Source organism: Oxyura jamaicensis, chromosome 17 (genome assembly GCF_011077185.1).
Source record: "Oxyura jamaicensis isolate SHBP4307 breed ruddy duck chromosome 17, BPBGC_Ojam_1.0, whole genome shotgun sequence".
NCBI lineage: Eukaryota > Metazoa > Chordata > Aves > Anseriformes > Anatidae > Oxyura > Oxyura jamaicensis.
The window spans coordinates 8,814,455-8,831,054 of record NC_048909.1 but is presented as its reverse complement, the minus strand read 5'-3'; the positions used below and the strand labels follow the sequence as shown (position 1 = coordinate 8,831,054).

General features: G+C 54.2%; 1 protein-coding gene across 10 annotated transcripts in view; it reads left to right on the top strand.

Annotated features, from left to right (window-relative positions):
• GPSM1 (G protein signaling modulator 1) overlaps nt 1-16,600 on the top strand; it is a 79,473-nt gene that overhangs the window by 54,740 nt on the left and 8,133 nt on the right. For 8 of the 10 annotated variants that reach the window (XM_035341776.1, XM_035341774.1, XM_035341775.1 and 5 more), the window contains 2 exons: nt 236-306; nt 3,561-3,740. In XM_035341776.1, coding sequence (XP_035197667.1) covers nt 236-306; nt 3,561-3,740 — 251 coding nt within the window. Of the gene's footprint in view, nt 1-235; nt 307-3,560; nt 3,741-6,711; nt 6,824-16,087; nt 16,556-16,600 lie in introns of those variants that run through there. The other 2 variants (XM_035341781.1, XM_035341782.1) reach the window with 2 other exon arrangements.

The following is a 16,600-nucleotide window of genomic DNA, read 5'->3' as shown; positions in this document are numbered from 1 at the left end:
TGTGCAGCCCTCGCTGTTGCTGACCGTGCTCTGACAGTGCTTTGAAAAAGACCCAAAACAATAGAGATAAAAAAACAGATTTGAATCTCAAGGACAGCACAGCTGCAACATCCCGTCCGCTCGACTTTGTAGCTAACAGTAGCTGAGGGTCTGCCACGCTGTGAGTTTGGTCTGCGTGACATCGGTGCTGCCGGTGAGTGACATCCTCCTGATGCCAGAGTGCGTTGTTTTGCAGGAGCCAGGCCAAAGAGACTCCAAAGAAACAGCATGGACAGCTTAGACCTCCTGAAGTTCCCTTCTGAAAAGGTAAGCAAAGATGGCTGGCTTGCCTGGAAGATGAAATATCGGTAGGAATCTGTAACTGCCTGCACGTGCAGGGAAGTGTGCAATTAGCAGATAGCACGGGAGTCAATGGGATTAACCAAAGAGGGTTTCTAGAGAGCTTGGAGGAGAGGAACAGCTGGTCTAGCTAAAAAGGCACTTAGCTGAAAGCTGAAAAAGCCACTTCTGTGCTTTTTTGAAAAAAACAGCCCTTTACTGAAGAGGATAAGCACGAGCAGTTTAGCCCTTTCAGTGGCTGGTGGCACGTCTCGGTGCCTTGTTAACCCAGCAGAGTGCTCCCTTCTGCGCAGCCAGGGAAGGAGAGGTCAGGAGCAGGAGCATTGCAGGAGGCAGGGGGTCTTGTCCCAAGGGGCTCTGAGGATTGCCTCTGCTCTGGTTCACTGCTGGAAATGTCAGATCCAAGCAGATTGGTGTTTTCATTGCCTCCCCAGGGCTAAGGCAGTTTCCACAGTCAGCTGGGAGGCACTGAGCCTTTCCACCTACAGGGATCGTTTAAATTTCTGAGAAAATCCTGCACAGGATCGCTGGGTCTGCCCCGTGGCAGGTGTTGGTGCTGCCCTGTGGTTCAGCCATGCCCGATCCAGCCCAGCTCTGCTTTTTGGGAAAGGCGTTGGCAGGAGTCATTCATATTCATGTGGTGCTTTCCAGGCACAGCTCTCCCGAGTGCCCCAGGGAGCATTTCCACTCTTGCAGAAGTGTCACCAAAAAAAAAATCTCCCAAGTTGTGGGTAGGTGCAGGGGGTCAGTGGCAAATAACCTCAGGCTTGCAGAAATGTTTGAGTGCCTAAGCAGCCCAGCAGGCACCTGGAGGGACTGACAGAAGCTCTTTCCTGAATTAACTCTCGGGGAGTTAAATTTCAAGCACCCTTTTTGTTAATTCACCCACCTGCCCAGAGGCTGTCTGTCTCCTACCCGCTGTAACCAGCGCAGGTCCATCTCTTCTCCAGCCACAACCACATGTTCTGGGCCGGATGCCTGCTGCCTTAAACCCCCCTGTGACATTCCCCATGCCGCTGGAGTAGCATCCATTAGTCCAGAACCCCTGCCTCCAGGTACGGGTTGGACCTGAGCTGAAGGACTGACCCCGTGGGTTCCCTGTGATCGCAGGGACACGGTGCACAGTGGCAGGGAGATGATCGGTTGTGTGTGTCCTGATCGATCGGTTGTGTGTCCTACTCATCGCAGCATGGCCCGGGGGCTCTGGCAGGGCGAGTTGTGCTACGAGTGATTTGTCGCTAATGCTGCTGGTGTCCTGCTCTTCTCTCTACAAGCTGAGCCTCGCTCAGTAGTTCAGGCAGGGTGGTGGATTTCGGGGATTCTGGGGTGAGCTGTGGATAGTCCATAACCTGGGAGTCAGAAAAGAGTTGTTCCCCCCAGAGTGGTCCTGCGGGCAAGTGTGAGCTCACCTCTCCTTGTGGATGCAATTCCCTTTCCTCTCCTGCTGCAGCTCCTGGGGAGAGGTGACTCCAGCCGGGGGAGGAGGCTGTTTGCTTCCAGCTTGCTACGGGGAGAGTGCTAAGACTGCAAAGAATAAATCAGCGGTGTAAAATGTGATCTCTCCAGCCCCCTATAATTATTTCCTCACCCTCACTGCCCTTAGCTCTGCCAGAGATAGCCTCAAAGTCAGCAGGGCCCCCTGTTCCCAAACAGGCCAGGAACTTTTATGCAGTGCCCCTGCACAGAGTTGCACCCCAACAGGCGTTGTGAGCGCTGCCTCCCCGATCGTCCTGTGCTCACCGACCTGTGCCTTGGTCCTTGGTTCGAGCTTCCCTGGTTTTAGCTCCCAGCCCTCGGCTCTTGTTTACTCCTCTCTCCACCAGACTAAAAATCTCTTTATCACACGCTGGTTTTTGCCCTGGCGGTGCTTACATGCCGTAATTGAGCCATCAATTCTTTTGGCATGAAGGAAGCTGTTCGAGGCTTCTGAGGCAGTGAGGCGTTGTGAGGCAGCTTCTTTCCACTTTGGAAATCCACTTTCATGCCTGCTTTTCAAGATGTGGACACCGTCCTGGCTGCAGCTGGTCGCGTTGATAGCATCTAAGGAAATGAAACTCCCCTTGCTTGTTCTCACTATTCCTGTTTGTGTTTCAAGGAGTGGAGAAGGCATTTTGGCTCCCGCATCCTACTGCGTTGGGCTGCTGGTGTGCTGTGGGGCCTGTTCAACGTTCTTGCCTTCTCGATGCTCACCTCTTAAAATCCCAGCCTCGTGGGTCCTTGGGTGAGCTGTGCTCCTGAGCTGGGCTCCAGCTTTTTTCACCCGCACGCAGCAGCTGAAGCGAGAAGGACACTGGGGAGTTCTCTCGGTGCTCTGTGAGTGATAATAAGGTGGTTTGCAGCATGGAAACACCAAAGCCCAAAACATGGAGCAGGTTTAGGCACTCAGATCCCCCTGGTTACATGCCTAGTGCCTTTAATAAGGGCCTTCGGAGCTAAAAGCTGAGTGCTCCTGCTGGTGTTTCTGTATCAGGGCCTCATCTGCGTGACAGCAGTAATGAGGTGGTTGTGATCATACAGGCAGGGCCATTAACACGAGGCTTTTGGCAGAGAAGGGATGGAGCTGTGTGCATCTCATGGGAAGGGAGTAAGGAAGGAGAAGCCAGGCGAATGGTAGGGCCTGGAAAAACCAAGTGAGGAGCTGCAGCGAGAGGAGACAAAACCTAGGATTTAAGAGACGTGTTATCTGTCACCTCGGTTTCCCCACGCGTTACACAGAAGTGACAGCCCTGTATTTTATATGGCCACGGGAGCACTGCCAACAGGCGTTGAAGAGGGCCCAGGAGGACGGCAGTGAGGGAGCAGGGGGCTGCCTGTAACCAGCTGCTGCAGTTGGCCACGTTTCCCTGCGGTCCCCATGCGCTGGTAGCAGGAAGGTTGGCACGAGGGCTGAATGGGACTCCAACCACTCGTGCTAATTCATGCCTCTACCTTTATACCTGTTTGTTTGTTTGTTTTTTTAAGAGTCTGCTACTTCTCCCTGTGGAGAGGTTGGCTGTTGTGTGCTGTTTGGGTGATGCTGCTTCTCCACGCATTAAAATCCTCCGCTGCAGATACACAATGTCCTTATTCAGCCCTACGTGGTGAGTGGCAGCTCACACCATCTAAATGCCACGTTAACTTCTTGTTTCTGCATCGCCTCTTCTCGGGATATTTGCCAACAGATCTCCACGTTAAACCGGAGACAAGCAATTTGTTCAATGACAATTTCTTGCTTTCCCAAGGAGCAGAATGGGGACAGCCATCACGTGGGAGACCTGAAGATCTCGGGCAAAGAGTTCATGTCTTTACCTGCAAGGTCAAAGAAATACCGGGAGCACCAACCCACTTCAGAGAGAAGGCTCCAGGGGTCAAGTACATCACCGCTGGATGCCAGCGAAGTCCGAGTCCAGGTGTCACAGTCGGTAGGAATATGTTTTTTCTCCTCTGGTACTCATCTTGGAGCTTTGTTTCTAACCTGGGGGGGGGGTGGCAGTGTGGCCTGTTGGCTGGAAAGCAGAGCCTGCGTCTAGCTCTGCTGTTGACTGTTCAGGCAACTGTAGGCAGATTATTTTTCCTTTCTGAGCCTCAGCTTCACTGTCTGTTACGCCGAACGGTGGTACCAGCCTCCTTGAACTGCTTTGTGAGAGCTTGGTGGTTAGTGGTGTTTGTAACCTTCGGCAGAGGGATGAGTTTAGACCTGAACTTCGCTGAATTTGGGACTGTTTGGGTGTGATGCCGACTTCTTCTAGAAGAACACAGCAGGTTGGAGGCCTTGCTTTGTGGAGCCTGACTTGAACAGCCTCCCAAGCTAACCAGGAACGTGCTTGTTGCCTTCAGGAAACAGAGCCCTTTTCATGTTTTTGGTAGCTTATCAACCAAAAATGCTGATGCCTTTGCCGTTCACAGGTCACTGGCATGCAGCAAGGCCCTGTTTGGGGTTGAACAGCTCTGACTTAGTCTGACCTTGGCTCCCCGGAAGGTGGGGGACATCTGTGTCCTGGAAAGCTCTCCTTGTACATTTTTGACATCTTTAACCCAAACAATTGAGCTGTTTGAGACTATTATCTTCTGGTTGTGTTGATGTTTATGTTGTGACACTGGCAAATACAGTGTGCTGGGGAGGTTTCCTGCAGCTGTGCTGGTTTTGTTCTCAGTTCTGGAGGCAAGAGTCACACCCACAAATGATGCATGTTTCTGGACTGGGGGAGCGGGTTTGGAGGTATTTGAACTCTGTGATCTCAAGTGAGAAGCCCCAAGTCCTCAGCTTGCTTTTTTCTAGGAGATGGATTGTAACAGCAAAGTTGTAATGATTGCACGCACGGGTGCTTGGAAGTATTTGGGCTCTTGCATTACGCTGAGGCTGTAATTCACTGTCACGCTGCCTTGATCGTGCACTTGAATCCAGGTGGATTAAGTCCAAGCCAGGAAAGACAGGCTTGTTTTCTGTTGATATTTAAGAAAAGAAAAATGAAAAAATATTTTTGTGCTGGGTACAAAAGGGTCTGAGCTGCAGAGCCTGGGAGGAAGCCTGTCTGTAGAGGGGGGATGCTTGGAAGTGTTTCCTTGTTCCTGGTCTGTGGGTCACAGGTGGAACACATCCTGCTCTGGGTGTGTGTACGTACACATCCCTTTTGACCACAGGCAGTTCTGATTTTCAGTTCGGTTGTCTGACCGCTGGAGACAGGATTTTTACACCAACTGGTTTTTTTTAGACTTCTCTGAGCTGATTCTTCATTCCCAACAGTGCTAGTGGAAATGGTCTAATAGGAAAAGCATTTCCTGCTGCTCACCGGTGCAAACATGATCATTGAGAAGGAAAACAAAGCTCATCTGAGCCAGAAAGGAGACAGCAGTACTGGGGCATCCTAGGGAATATAAAGGCAGAAGAAAAAAAAAACCACTCACTTCTGCCAGAAATAGCTTTGTATTTTTAACTCAGACATTCAGCCAGAAACCGAACAAAAGCCATGCTCCAGCAAGAGTAAGGCAAAAAGCATTCCTCAGGAGTGTAGTTGTGAACATGCAGGTTATGTCTGTAGAAAAAGCCGCGTGGAACATTGCCAACCACTAGTGAGCTTGTGACCGTATACACAAGGATGTGGGGAACGTCCAGGCAAGAGCAAGTGAAGGCAGGGACACGCACACCCCAGTCACAGGAGGTGCCTTGCAGACACCTGGGGTTTGCTCTTGCCCAGGCACGGAGGTGGTCCATCGCCCTGCCGGCAGCAGCACCCCACAGCCCTTCCCGTTTCAGCCCCACAAAGGATCAATGTGCAGAGCCCCACTGGGCTGTGGCTAATGCCAGCTGGTGTCTTCAGACCATGCCCCGCCACACACGAAATACCCTCCAGAAAGGGCCCTTCTGCCAGGAGAGCGTCTGCAGCGTGTTCTGGGCAGCGAGGCTGGGTCACTTCGGGTGAATCTCGTTTTGTTTCCATGCTCCCACCTGACAGGGAACCCGGCCTGACTCTGCAGCCCAGACCTCAGAGCATTTAAAGTCAACATCTCCTCGTGGGTACTTGACAAAAGCAGTGACCCTTTGCCATGTGTATGGCTTTTGTCCCCGTCCGCCAGAGGGCTACAGAGCTGTGTCAGCCTGTTGTGTGGGAGTGTGGGTGGGCTTTTTTTTGAAAAGCTCTAATTCCCATCCATGTGAGCCTTTTTAAATGAAATGTGGCAAACTGCACCCAAGACGGGTGGATGCTGGCCCCAAGCTGTGCAGCACAGACCCTTTTTCTCCCTCCCACAGGGCTGGCTCTGGTCAGGCAGTTCAGATGAGAACCCCCCGGCATTCCTCATTTTGTGAATGCTCAAAACAAACATCTTTTATCCATCAGCCAACAGCAAGTCCTTAATTAGCGGTGAGCTCTGATGGTTGATCTGAGGTGCTGTCACCGTACCTGCCGTCCCGTCGGAAGGCACCAGCTCAGGCTGTGCGCAGCCCTGCCCGCTGGACGGTGCCCAGGAACAAACCTCCCAGGCCCCAAACTGAGTGATGTGGTCTCTGGATAAGTCCTGCTGTCAGTGCAGGCACTGACCTCCTTCCAAGAGGGCCTTCTCACCAGGACGTGGTCCCACAGGTAGGTGCAGGGCCTGATTCAGAGCCTCGTGTTCCCTGCCTACCGCTGCCACCACCGCCTCTTGTTTACCTCCGTCCTCCCCATCTGTGTGGTGGGGTAATGCTGCTCCCCTGGGGAGCTTACAGAGGCGTGATGATGGCTGTAAAGTTGTTTGAGCTTGGGATGGCAGGAGCTGTGGTGGTGTTATTAGCATTGGCGATGCTGCTGCTAATTACTGAGCTGCTGGGAAACTCCCTGTGGGAGGAGGCGGGAGAAGGGAGGGGAGGCAGGGAAAAGTGAAGGGAGGCGAAGTGCACTCGGGGATGGAGAGGAGCCTGGCCCTGCTGGCAGCTCTGCCAGGCCCTGGGAGAAGGGCTCGGCCTGTCGGCAAAGCCGTGGGGATGCTGGGATGGATAGGAGAAACCATGGCCCAGGTGCTGCATAAGGTAGGAGAGCGTGCCACGCTGGTGGGCATGGCCCCTCCACGGGTGCTGAGCTGGTGCTGCACAAAATGGAGCCCATGCAGGAGGGTTGTGGTTCTGGTGGGGCACAGATGGGCTTCGTCACCCCATGGGAAGTGGGGAGATGCCCGGCTGGTGGCCACAGCAAGGAGAGGGGCTGGTGGTACCCGAGTGTGGGGGCCAGGCAAGGGCAGAGCCCTCTTCACCCTTCCTTCAGGCCTGTTTGAGCTCCCAGGGGAAAATGTGAGGCTGTGAATGCCCGGTTCTCCCCAGGCAGCTTTGGTCTGGGAGAAGCTGGTGGGGGTGAGCCACACGTGGTCAGATTTTCCCTTGTCACAGCAGAGCCACGAGCAGAAGTCCCCATGTGAGGGCTCGGTGCCTGCCGCCGGGTGGCCGGAGCCTGGTCCTCCCTGGGACTCGTGCGCCTCGCAGCTGCTGGCTTCTCTTTCTTTTTAAAGCAACATCAAAGCAGGAGGTTGTGTACCACATGAAGCTTGCAGACATCAAAGGCTTGGTCATAAATTTAACCCTTTGCTTTTCTGTGGAGAAGGTCATAACTCTCTGGCTCTTGAATGACTCGGTAACAGCTGTATTTTAGAGCATTACCAGGAGGATGGGATTTTTCTAACACTTCAGAAGCACCAGGAGACCACAGGTCAGTGAGGCTGTGTCCCTCAGTCCTCTGCCTGAGAGCAACTGCTATGGAAAAGGAGGAAGAGGGCCCATGGAAGAAAGGGGCTGTGTATTCCTGAAAAAAGCTGCCTGGGACTCTGGGGACCTGCCCCACTTCTGGGCCTTGCTTTCATGGTCAGCACTGAGCTAAAGTCTCTGAGATCAGTGGGACTGTGCATGTGCCAGGGTTTGAGGGCTAAAGCACTTCAATGGATCAAGGCCTGACAGCTGGAATAAAGCACAGAGAGAGGTGAGGATCAAACCCAATCCTCTCCCCTCCCTGGGGATCAGCGCTCTAGAAATGGCCCCGTTCATGTGGCTGCTCCTCTTCCAGTGAAGTGCATCAGCTGGAGGGAGTTCTTCCTCGCTCCTTGAACCTGTCCTCCGCCCTGTCCTCAGCAAAGGCCATTTATAGTCAAGAGAAAGAAGAGCTATGTTTGCAGTGAAGAGTTGCAGGGATGGGTTGCTGATGTATTTAGACACCGAACAACCTGCGAGTGTGCTGTAGCTCCAAACATTCCCCAGGACAAATGTTTTTATAAGACCTGTTTTATGCTTCCAGGGAGAGGCAACCATAAAAGAAGGGAAAACGTTCTAGATGATACCACCAGAGGCAGGTTGCCAGTGTCCTTCTGATGTTTTTATCTCTCGTGATTTACCGGTGTATTGTTAGATGGCAGGAGCAATGCACGGATCAGATGCTCTTGGCTCACCCTCTGCCTGGTCGCCAAGTGCCAGAGCTCAGTTATTGGTGTCACGGGGCAGGGAGCAGCATGGCAGAGATCCTGCCTGTCTCTGCAGGCTCATGTGCTGTCCACACAGAGCTCTGATGTCTGGTGCCCCATCCACCCCCGTGACTTCGTGCTGGACTTCAGAATTGGCCAGATGGATGCTGGGCTGCAAGGATAAATGCAGTCTGGGGGGGCTTCCTCCCAGACACTTGCATGCTGGCACCAGAGCATCTTTCTCCCTTTTGTCTTGTGTAATTTGGGAGAAGATTAAACTGGTACTACCCTGCAGTCCATTAAAAACTTGAACATGGCTGCACCAAGAGCCTTTGCTGCTCTGTGGTGGCTGTGCGTCTTCCCTCTCCTTTCCATCTTCTCTCTAAGATGAGGTAACCTCTTTGTCTTGCATTGATGTGTAAATTAGCTCAACGCAAGGGCAGTGCAAATGCACACCCTTCTTTATCTCCGGGCTTTATTGTTTGTTTAACTGCGTGGCTATAATTAAGCCATTACTGTTGGTCAGACTTTCTGGTGTAAACGTGCTCTGAGAAACTGAGAGCATGAGAGCAAGGGGGATGGAGAGGAAGAAAAGCCAGATCCAGGGAGAGGGAAGGCAGCTGCTGCTAAATTTAAGGCTGCTCCTAAGACACCTCAGAGCTGCTGTGCCGGTGTCAGTCCTGCTGGAACCGAGCAGGTGAACGCAGAGCTCTGGGTCACTCTTGGCATGCTGCATCTTCCCGTTCAGTTTTTGGGACCGTCTGTAGGGCTTCGTGCAGGCGCAGACCTGGGAGAGAGGCTGCTCGAGACACTTCCCAGCTGGAGGCAGGATGCGCAGAACTTTCCGGAAGGCTTGAGTCTGACAAAGGTAAGGAGACTCTTCCAGAGATGTGGGCTGCTCAGAGAAGCAGCCAGTGATCTGGTTGCCTCCCCAGCATCATCTTAAGCTGTCTGCCCTTCCTGCCCATATGCCTGCATGAGTCTTTTTGTTAAGCACTGGGGCTCTTCTTTCCTTTAGCTCCTGTTCTCTAACCAGGTGGGTTGGCTGGTGCATGAGCCAGGACAGACTTCAAAAACACTCCCCCAAATCTAGAGGTGCAGCAGAGCCAGGGCCATGAGTTTTGCAATGCAGAGCCCTGACATGTTGCTCCTCACTGGGACTTTCAGGTAGGCAGGGAAATGAACGGGCAGATAGAAAATCTCTGCAAAGTAACTGCACAGAGGTGGGGAGGGGAGGCAGTAGCGTTTTCTGGCATGCACTGCCTCTGCTGCATTCACTGCCTCAGAGGTAAATTATCGGTTTCTTCCTTAAATATTAACAGCTGCCAGGTAATGAATTCCCCCTCTCTGTTTTATAATGGCACTAAAATTGGGATTTGCCTCGGTTTTCTCTGTAATTATCCAATGAGAGCGTGTGAGTGCGAGGGAGGTAGGGCAGAGCTGGGCCTCACAGGCTCTGCTGCTGTGAGTGCCGTGTCTGGGGGCAGCTGCTTTAACCGCCCCGTGCAGCGGGGTCTTGGGGTGTCTCTGCAAGGGGCAGGGGGCTTTTCAGATCCAGAGAGACTCAGCTGATGCTGTTTCAGTTCTGGGAAAGTGACCGCTCTGCTACGGAGCCCCTGAAGGTGCTGTGAATTGTTTTGACATTTCTTAATTTAAGCCAGGAAAAGGCAAGACTATCAGCTCTGGGTCATCTGTGAATATTTGAACCTTTTGGGTAGAGAAGCAGGAGAAATGTCTCCTACAAGGTGCACAGCACAGGACAGGTGTTAACTATTCCATCCTCTTCGTCCTGCAGACAATAAGGAGGACAAAAAGTAGAGAAGAGAACCTGTCCCCACTTAACAGAGGCAGGTAACTCCTGTGCACTGTCTGGGACAGGACTGCTGTTGGCAGGGCAGCTGGCATCTGCATGGGCCACAGTGGTTATCTGGGGAGGTGACAGGTTGGTGACTGCTTGCTCAGAGCCACCCTGCAGCGCCATCTCCACATTCTGTGCTGAACAGAAGCAAAGCAGAGGTTTTGCTGCCCCTGTGCCTTGATAACACTCCCTAGGCTCTGTCCTCAGTGAGATGTTCCAGCACTGAAGGTCCCAGAGATAAAGCAGAATTCCTTACCTTCCTTTCTCTGGGGTATTCTTGTTGGGGCACCCTCATTCTGCTCCTTCCCACTACGCCTGTCTTGTTTTTCCTCCTCCCAGACCGAGGTCAGGTTGTGAATCAAAGCCGTGCTGTGGAAAGGAGATAGAAGGCAGGATTTAGAGCAAGCCTCTGCTTGTGCTTCAACCACAAGCAGAAGAGAGGAGCATACCCAGGTGCAGAATGGCTGTCCCGGCCCTCAGCTCTGCTGAAGTTACACCAAGGACTCCAGGTCTGGTGCTTCTCAGGTCTCTTGGGCTGAGGATCTGGGAGACTGTATGAAAACACATCTGAGACCCCATATTCCAGCCATAACCAGCTAAGCGTGGGGCATAGTTTTGGAGGTGGAAACTGCAAGAAAGAGGCTTTACCTGAGGAATCTGATCTGAACTGGTTGTCCAAGGCCTTTGCTGGAGGTTAGGACAGGAGGTCTGCAGCCCGCCTGGCCCAGCGGTCTGGAGCTGCCTAACCCAGCTACTGAAATACATTCTTTTTCCCCTGACTCACTGTAACCGGGTTTTCAGTTATTGGCGCTTTGAAGCCGTAATTGAGGTCTGCTCTCCTCCTCACACAGCCTTTTCTCCCAGCAAATTGTCAGCCCTCAAGTGGTATGAGACAGTAAAAGAGATGTTACACTCACCATTTCCTAGAAACTGTCACTTTAAAGAGAACAATACTAAAGAGAGGGATGAATTGGATCCAGACACGGAGCCATAAAACTCCAAATGTTTGACTTGTCTCAAAATCTGGAACTCTTCATTCATTTCTGGGGTCTCTGCCGTGCTTGGGGCACTTTGTACATTCACAGTTCCGGCTTCTCACATTTAATAAACTGCACATGCCTGAAAAGCTTTAAAAAAAAAATCATAGTCCAAGTTTGGATGTAAATCAGTGTAACTTTGGTTAAATCACAGGGAAATGCACACTAGTAGTGCATTTTCTGGGTTACATTTGAGGACAGACCTTACAGGCAGGGATCTGCATGCCCCACAGTTTTGTCTGCACTTTTCGGATCCTGGCTGTTACCAGCTGCTGGGCAGGGCTGCAGCTGGAGCCTGTCCCACAAGACAGAAATCCAACACAACCTTGGGAAAGGTTTGCTTTAATCTGTTATTGCCCGGCTTTGGGAAGGCCAGATGGCCGCGAGTCGGAGCCAGGACCCCTCAGGTGAGCAGCTTGTCCTGTGCGGTCACCAGAGCATCCTGCAGAGAGACCACCCTGCTTTGTCCCCCAAAGCCGCTGTGACAGTGGGTTCTTGTCCAGCCCACTGCCTGTGGATAGACACGGTGCCATCCAGTGCCAGTCCCTTCTGCTGGATTTAGGATACCCTTGGGGCGAGCACATTTGTGGTCTCTCTGGGCTACCCGTGTCTGTGCTTGGACTAGATGTGTGGCCCGAAAATTCCCTGGGAGCTGCCTGAGCGTCCTGCAAGGCTGCAGGGTACGGATGTGAACCAGGAATCAAAGGAGCTTGAGGTGAAGAGGGTCCAAGTGCTGTTTCTTGGTGCTCTTGTGATAATAGTGTCGGGCTCCCTCTGCCCCCCGTGAGTGTCCTGGGGGTGTGAGGGCAGAGGAGCAGGCAGGCAGATCCCTGCTTTAGGCTGTCGCTGCCAGTCAGGCAGGGCACATCCTGAGTCTGGGGTTAACGTGGCAATCACGAGGCTCTGCTCACCTTCAGCCTCCATCCACGTTTCCCATTAGCAGGGCTATTTTCAAGCCTCCCCAAGGCAATTAACACCAATTAATCTAAAAAAACCTAGATACTGTTTTTTTTTCAGAGTCCCTGGCTTCTTTCTGTTCCACCTGTGGCCCCAGAAGGCTGCAGCCTGAACCTGTCAGAGAGCTGAGCCCAGCTGAGGGCTTCACGTGCTTCTTGGGGAGGTGTGCACTTAGAGGGGGCCCCAAATGATCCCATGGATCCGACTTTTCCATCCTGGGTCGTGGTATCTGTGCCGCAGAGAGTGCTGCAGTTCCTGGGAAGGGGAACCGACCTCTGCAGGTCGGTGCAGCCTCTCTCCACGGTCAGCAAAGAGCAAGACCGCTGAATTGGGCATATTTAGGGTGCAGGAGGTGCAAGGCCCGTGGGGTGTGCAGAGAAGTCCCTGGAGGATGTTTTGCCTGAATCTAAAGCCGGTTACATCCCAGGGTACTGTCATGCGGAGCAGATCAGCCTCCTTGTCTTTGCTTTCCCAAAATGAGGTGCAGTTTCATTTTGCCCCTGTTAAACAGCATCTGTCAGAGCAAGGCCTGCCTTTTGCTGATAGGAGAAGCTGTTCCCATGTCTGCATGTGAGTTTTGTCTTCCCGGCCGAAGCTTCTGCTGAGAAGGGCTGCTCCTGACCATCGCCGAGATCCTAAACCCACAGGGACCTGCCCCAGGATTCTCCCTGCCCCCAGCAGGGCCGGGGTTTCGTGTTCCGTGGGTGCCTTGCCGAGCACGGCCTTGATCTGGAGCGAGGCCTTCAGGCGTTGCTGGGAGAGGAGTAAATAATAATTAAGATCTGGGCGTTTGCTGCAGCGGAGGGTGTTTATACGAAGGGTAGATGTGCGTCGGGTGTGTGCCGGCACACCGACCGACTTCACCCGATCGGCATCACCGCTGGCACGGCGCTGCGTCTGCTCAGCTGCTTTTTAAACAGCGCTGTGCTAAGAGCAGGTAGGTGGCTAACAAATGACGTTTCAAGCCAGCCGTACAGTTCTGGCAATCCAGAGACAAGCAGGCTCTTTTGCAAAGCGTTTTCCAAAGCACCCTGTCAGTGCTTTCCCGTTTGAGATGTACAGCGTGTGGTGGGGAGGAGGGCAGATCTGGGGGGCTCTGGATAGTTTCGGGGCTTCAGAGGAGCGTGTCCTTGGGTGGCGGTGTGCTCACGGGCACCTCTCTGCTCTGCCACCGCCTGCTCCTCGGCCAGCCTGGAAGTGGGGACGCAGTGAGGGCTGGTGGTTGGGGCCGGGGGTCGAGCGCCACTTATTAACCTTGGCATCTGTGCTAATTAACAGAGAACACGGGTTATATCATCTAAAGCAGCGGAGTTGTTTCGCTTTAGCAAATTACCGCTGCGCAGCTGAGACCCGACAGCCGAGCACGGTCCTAGTTCCACCCTCGCCGACTGCAAAGGAAATGGGCACGACCGGTGTCGGCTGCACCGCTCTGCTTTGCTGCCGGGGTGTGTTACGGTGTGTTACGGTGTGTTACGGTGTGCTGCGGCCCTGGGTGAGCGTGGGCCTCTGTGACACTTCAGGAGCTTGCTGCTTGCCGGCAGCTGCCGACGGCCTGGCTGGGTTTGAGCAAGCAGGTCAGGTTCACTCCCCTGGCTGGCATTTGCGTGCTCCTCCCGGCTTTTGCTGGGCTAAGTCGGCCTCTGGAGCTGCCCGTCTGCCTTCCTAGACCAGAAGGGCTGACCTGGAACGGCAATGCTTCCAGTTTGTGTCCTTGGTTGATAGTTTAAGCTTTGAGGGCTCAATCTAGGCTTGTGTATTTTTATTAAATGGTGACAGGGGAACCCAGCCTGACCTGGGAAGCACTGTCAAAACCGATGCGGAAAAGTTGCTACGTTAATTTCAGAATATTGCAGCTATCTGAGGACTCTTGGAGCACACCAACCAGTGTATCGCCTCCCAGAAACCAGAAATGATTTCCGTGCCATGGATGCGCTGGTCTCAGCAGCAGGGGTTGGCTACCTGGGCTGTGATCTCAGGGCAGGTCACAGCTGGGGAGAAAGCATAAAGCCGGAATTAACGGGGCTGTTGCACAAAGTCGCCGAATCCGAGCACGTCGGCAGTCGCTTTCAGGCAGCCGGAGCAGCGCTGCGAGTAGCAGAGGTGTCGGTAACACTTCAGCCAGGCGCCCACGCAGACGCTCCACGCTCCGTCTCGAAATAAAAGCGAAGAATGGGAGCTGCGACCCCACCAGTGGGCTGAAGGCGTGGATTTCAGCCACGCGTGGCAGCAGGGCACGCTCCCGGCAGGCCATCAGTTAGCGTATTAGGGAAGGAGGGAGCGTGGGTGAGTTATTTTGATTTTGTTTGAAACAATACAAGCCAAGTTATTTGGAATCTTAACAACAGAACCGGCTTTTAGCACCGGCGTTTATAGGGATGAGTGGGCGAGTTGTTTAAAGGGGAAAAAAATCTTTGAAAACAGTCCAAGGCAGGGTGATAATTTCATCCTACAAGGGAAGAGCTTTGGGCACGTCCTGTGTTTGGGGGGGGGGGTGCAGACGGGCTTCACCGGGAGCGGTGCCCGGGCACTTTGGAGGAGCTCCCACCCTTGGGAGCTGCAGGTGGTGTCTCCGCAGACCGGGGCTCTTCCCCTCGGTCTCCTTTGCTGCATCCGAAGCCCCGGTGCAAAAAGTCGTTCTCTCTCGCCGTTCCAAGCGCCCGGTCTGATCTGTGCTGGCCCTGCAGCTGCGTTATCCCTGTCTTCTGCGTGTCGCCCTCACCACCAGCCTGCTGCCCCTCCGCTCTCCTGGCTCGTGGTCTTCAGATAGGGGCCAGAGGCTCGCTTGCAGCTCATTTCCCTCCCTCCCCTCTCCGTCGAAGCCCCCCTCGCTCAGCCCAGCGCCGGGCAGGCCGCAGCTGCAGCCCAGATGTGTGCAAAGACGTGCAGCTCACGCGAGCTGCGGCACCGCCGGTCTGCATCAGGCACACACGGCCCCTGCGCCGAGCGGGTCGGGGACAGGCCAGCCGTGCCCTTCCCCGTCCCTGCCCCTCCTTTCCCTCTTCATTTGCTGCAGCGTTTTTATAAATTAAATCGCAACTAGATTGTAGTTCAGTGAGCTCTCCAGGCAGCAGCTTGGTGTTAGAGGCAGATCCCCAATTGCCTCTTGCCTCCCGTAGCCTGTGGCATCAGGACAGATGCGGAGCGATTGCTTTCTGCACGCTCTGATGCTTGCATTTTGTGAGGTGCAGGGCGATGGAGAGCTGGCCTCGTCCCCCGGCTGCCCCACACGAAGGGTCCTGCTCGGTGGCGCTGGTGCAGCGGGGTCCTGGCTCCTGTGCCTGCAGCAGCCCCCCCTTGGAGGCCGAGCCCCGCGCTGCCCCCGTGGTCTGGCAGCAGGCTGGGGGCACCGGGCCAGGAGCCCTCCTTTCAGGCTCCAGGAGGTTTCCAGACTTCAGACCGTTCCGTGTGACTCCTGGAAGTAAGTGTGCTGGTGCGGCAAGGCAGGGGCAGTCCCCAGAAGCCGCATCTGTTCAGGGTAAGGAAGTTCCCCGTGTTGGCCGTGAAAGAGGAGAGTGGGGGGCCCCCCCCCCCCCGGAGAGCTAACGGGGCTGCCCCCACTCTGCTGCTGCCCCGCCAGGCGGCCTTTGGACAGCTGCTTCTCTTCCCAGTGACCATCACACAGCCACAAATCCACGTTTCTGATTTTCCCATTTCACAGAGGGGAGATAAGGAGAGCTCTTTGGCTGCTGCGAAGCGTTTCCAACCTTGCTGTGTTTAAAATCTTTTTACGATCAGAAAATTCCCCCTGCTAAGCAGGGATACATTCAAACGAAGAGCTGCTCGTGGCTGAGTATCTTCAGCTTCTGCAATAAGACCAAAAAAAAAAAAAAAGCTGTATCTAAGAATACGTGGAGCAGGAGGACTATCAGGAGCTAAAAACGGCCCTTTGGTATTTTGGAGCTTTAAATCCGAGCGCTCGTATTGTGTCTGAGTGTGCACGGTGCGCTCACGCCGCGCTGCGTGTGCCCGCGGAGCTGAGCGCCTTTGCAGATGTAGTTGGGCAGAATCGATCCCGGTCTATTTTTAAGGCAAAGTGTGCGTGGTGGGTAGGAGGCGAGGAGGTGGAAGGAAAGCTAAATATTCACAGAGCTCCGCTCCGCGTTTAAGAGCATCGTCTAATACCGCCCGGCTCGTGGCGGCGAGGTGAGGGCGATTTGAGCTCGGCTGAGCCCACCCCCTGTGCCAGGGCACCCGAGCGGCTGCGGGAGGAGCGTGGCGGTGGCGGGGCTGACGCTTTAAGCTGGCTCTCGCACCGAGCCGGTCGTTGGCGCTGGCCGCGGTGTGCACATGGCCGCGCGCTCGGCATAAATCTCGGCTCCGGCGGCGGCTGGGGAGAGCTCGCGGCTGCCGGCAGGGAGCTGAGGAGCAGCGAGGAGCCGGCCCCCCACCGCCAGCCCCCTGCGAGGGGAAGGGGTTCCTGCTCCTGGACATGTGAAAGCTGGAGCCCGGGGAAGAGCTGGCTGCGGAGGTCAGTGAGTAAAACCCGGCTTTGATTTGCGCTTCCCTCCCGGCT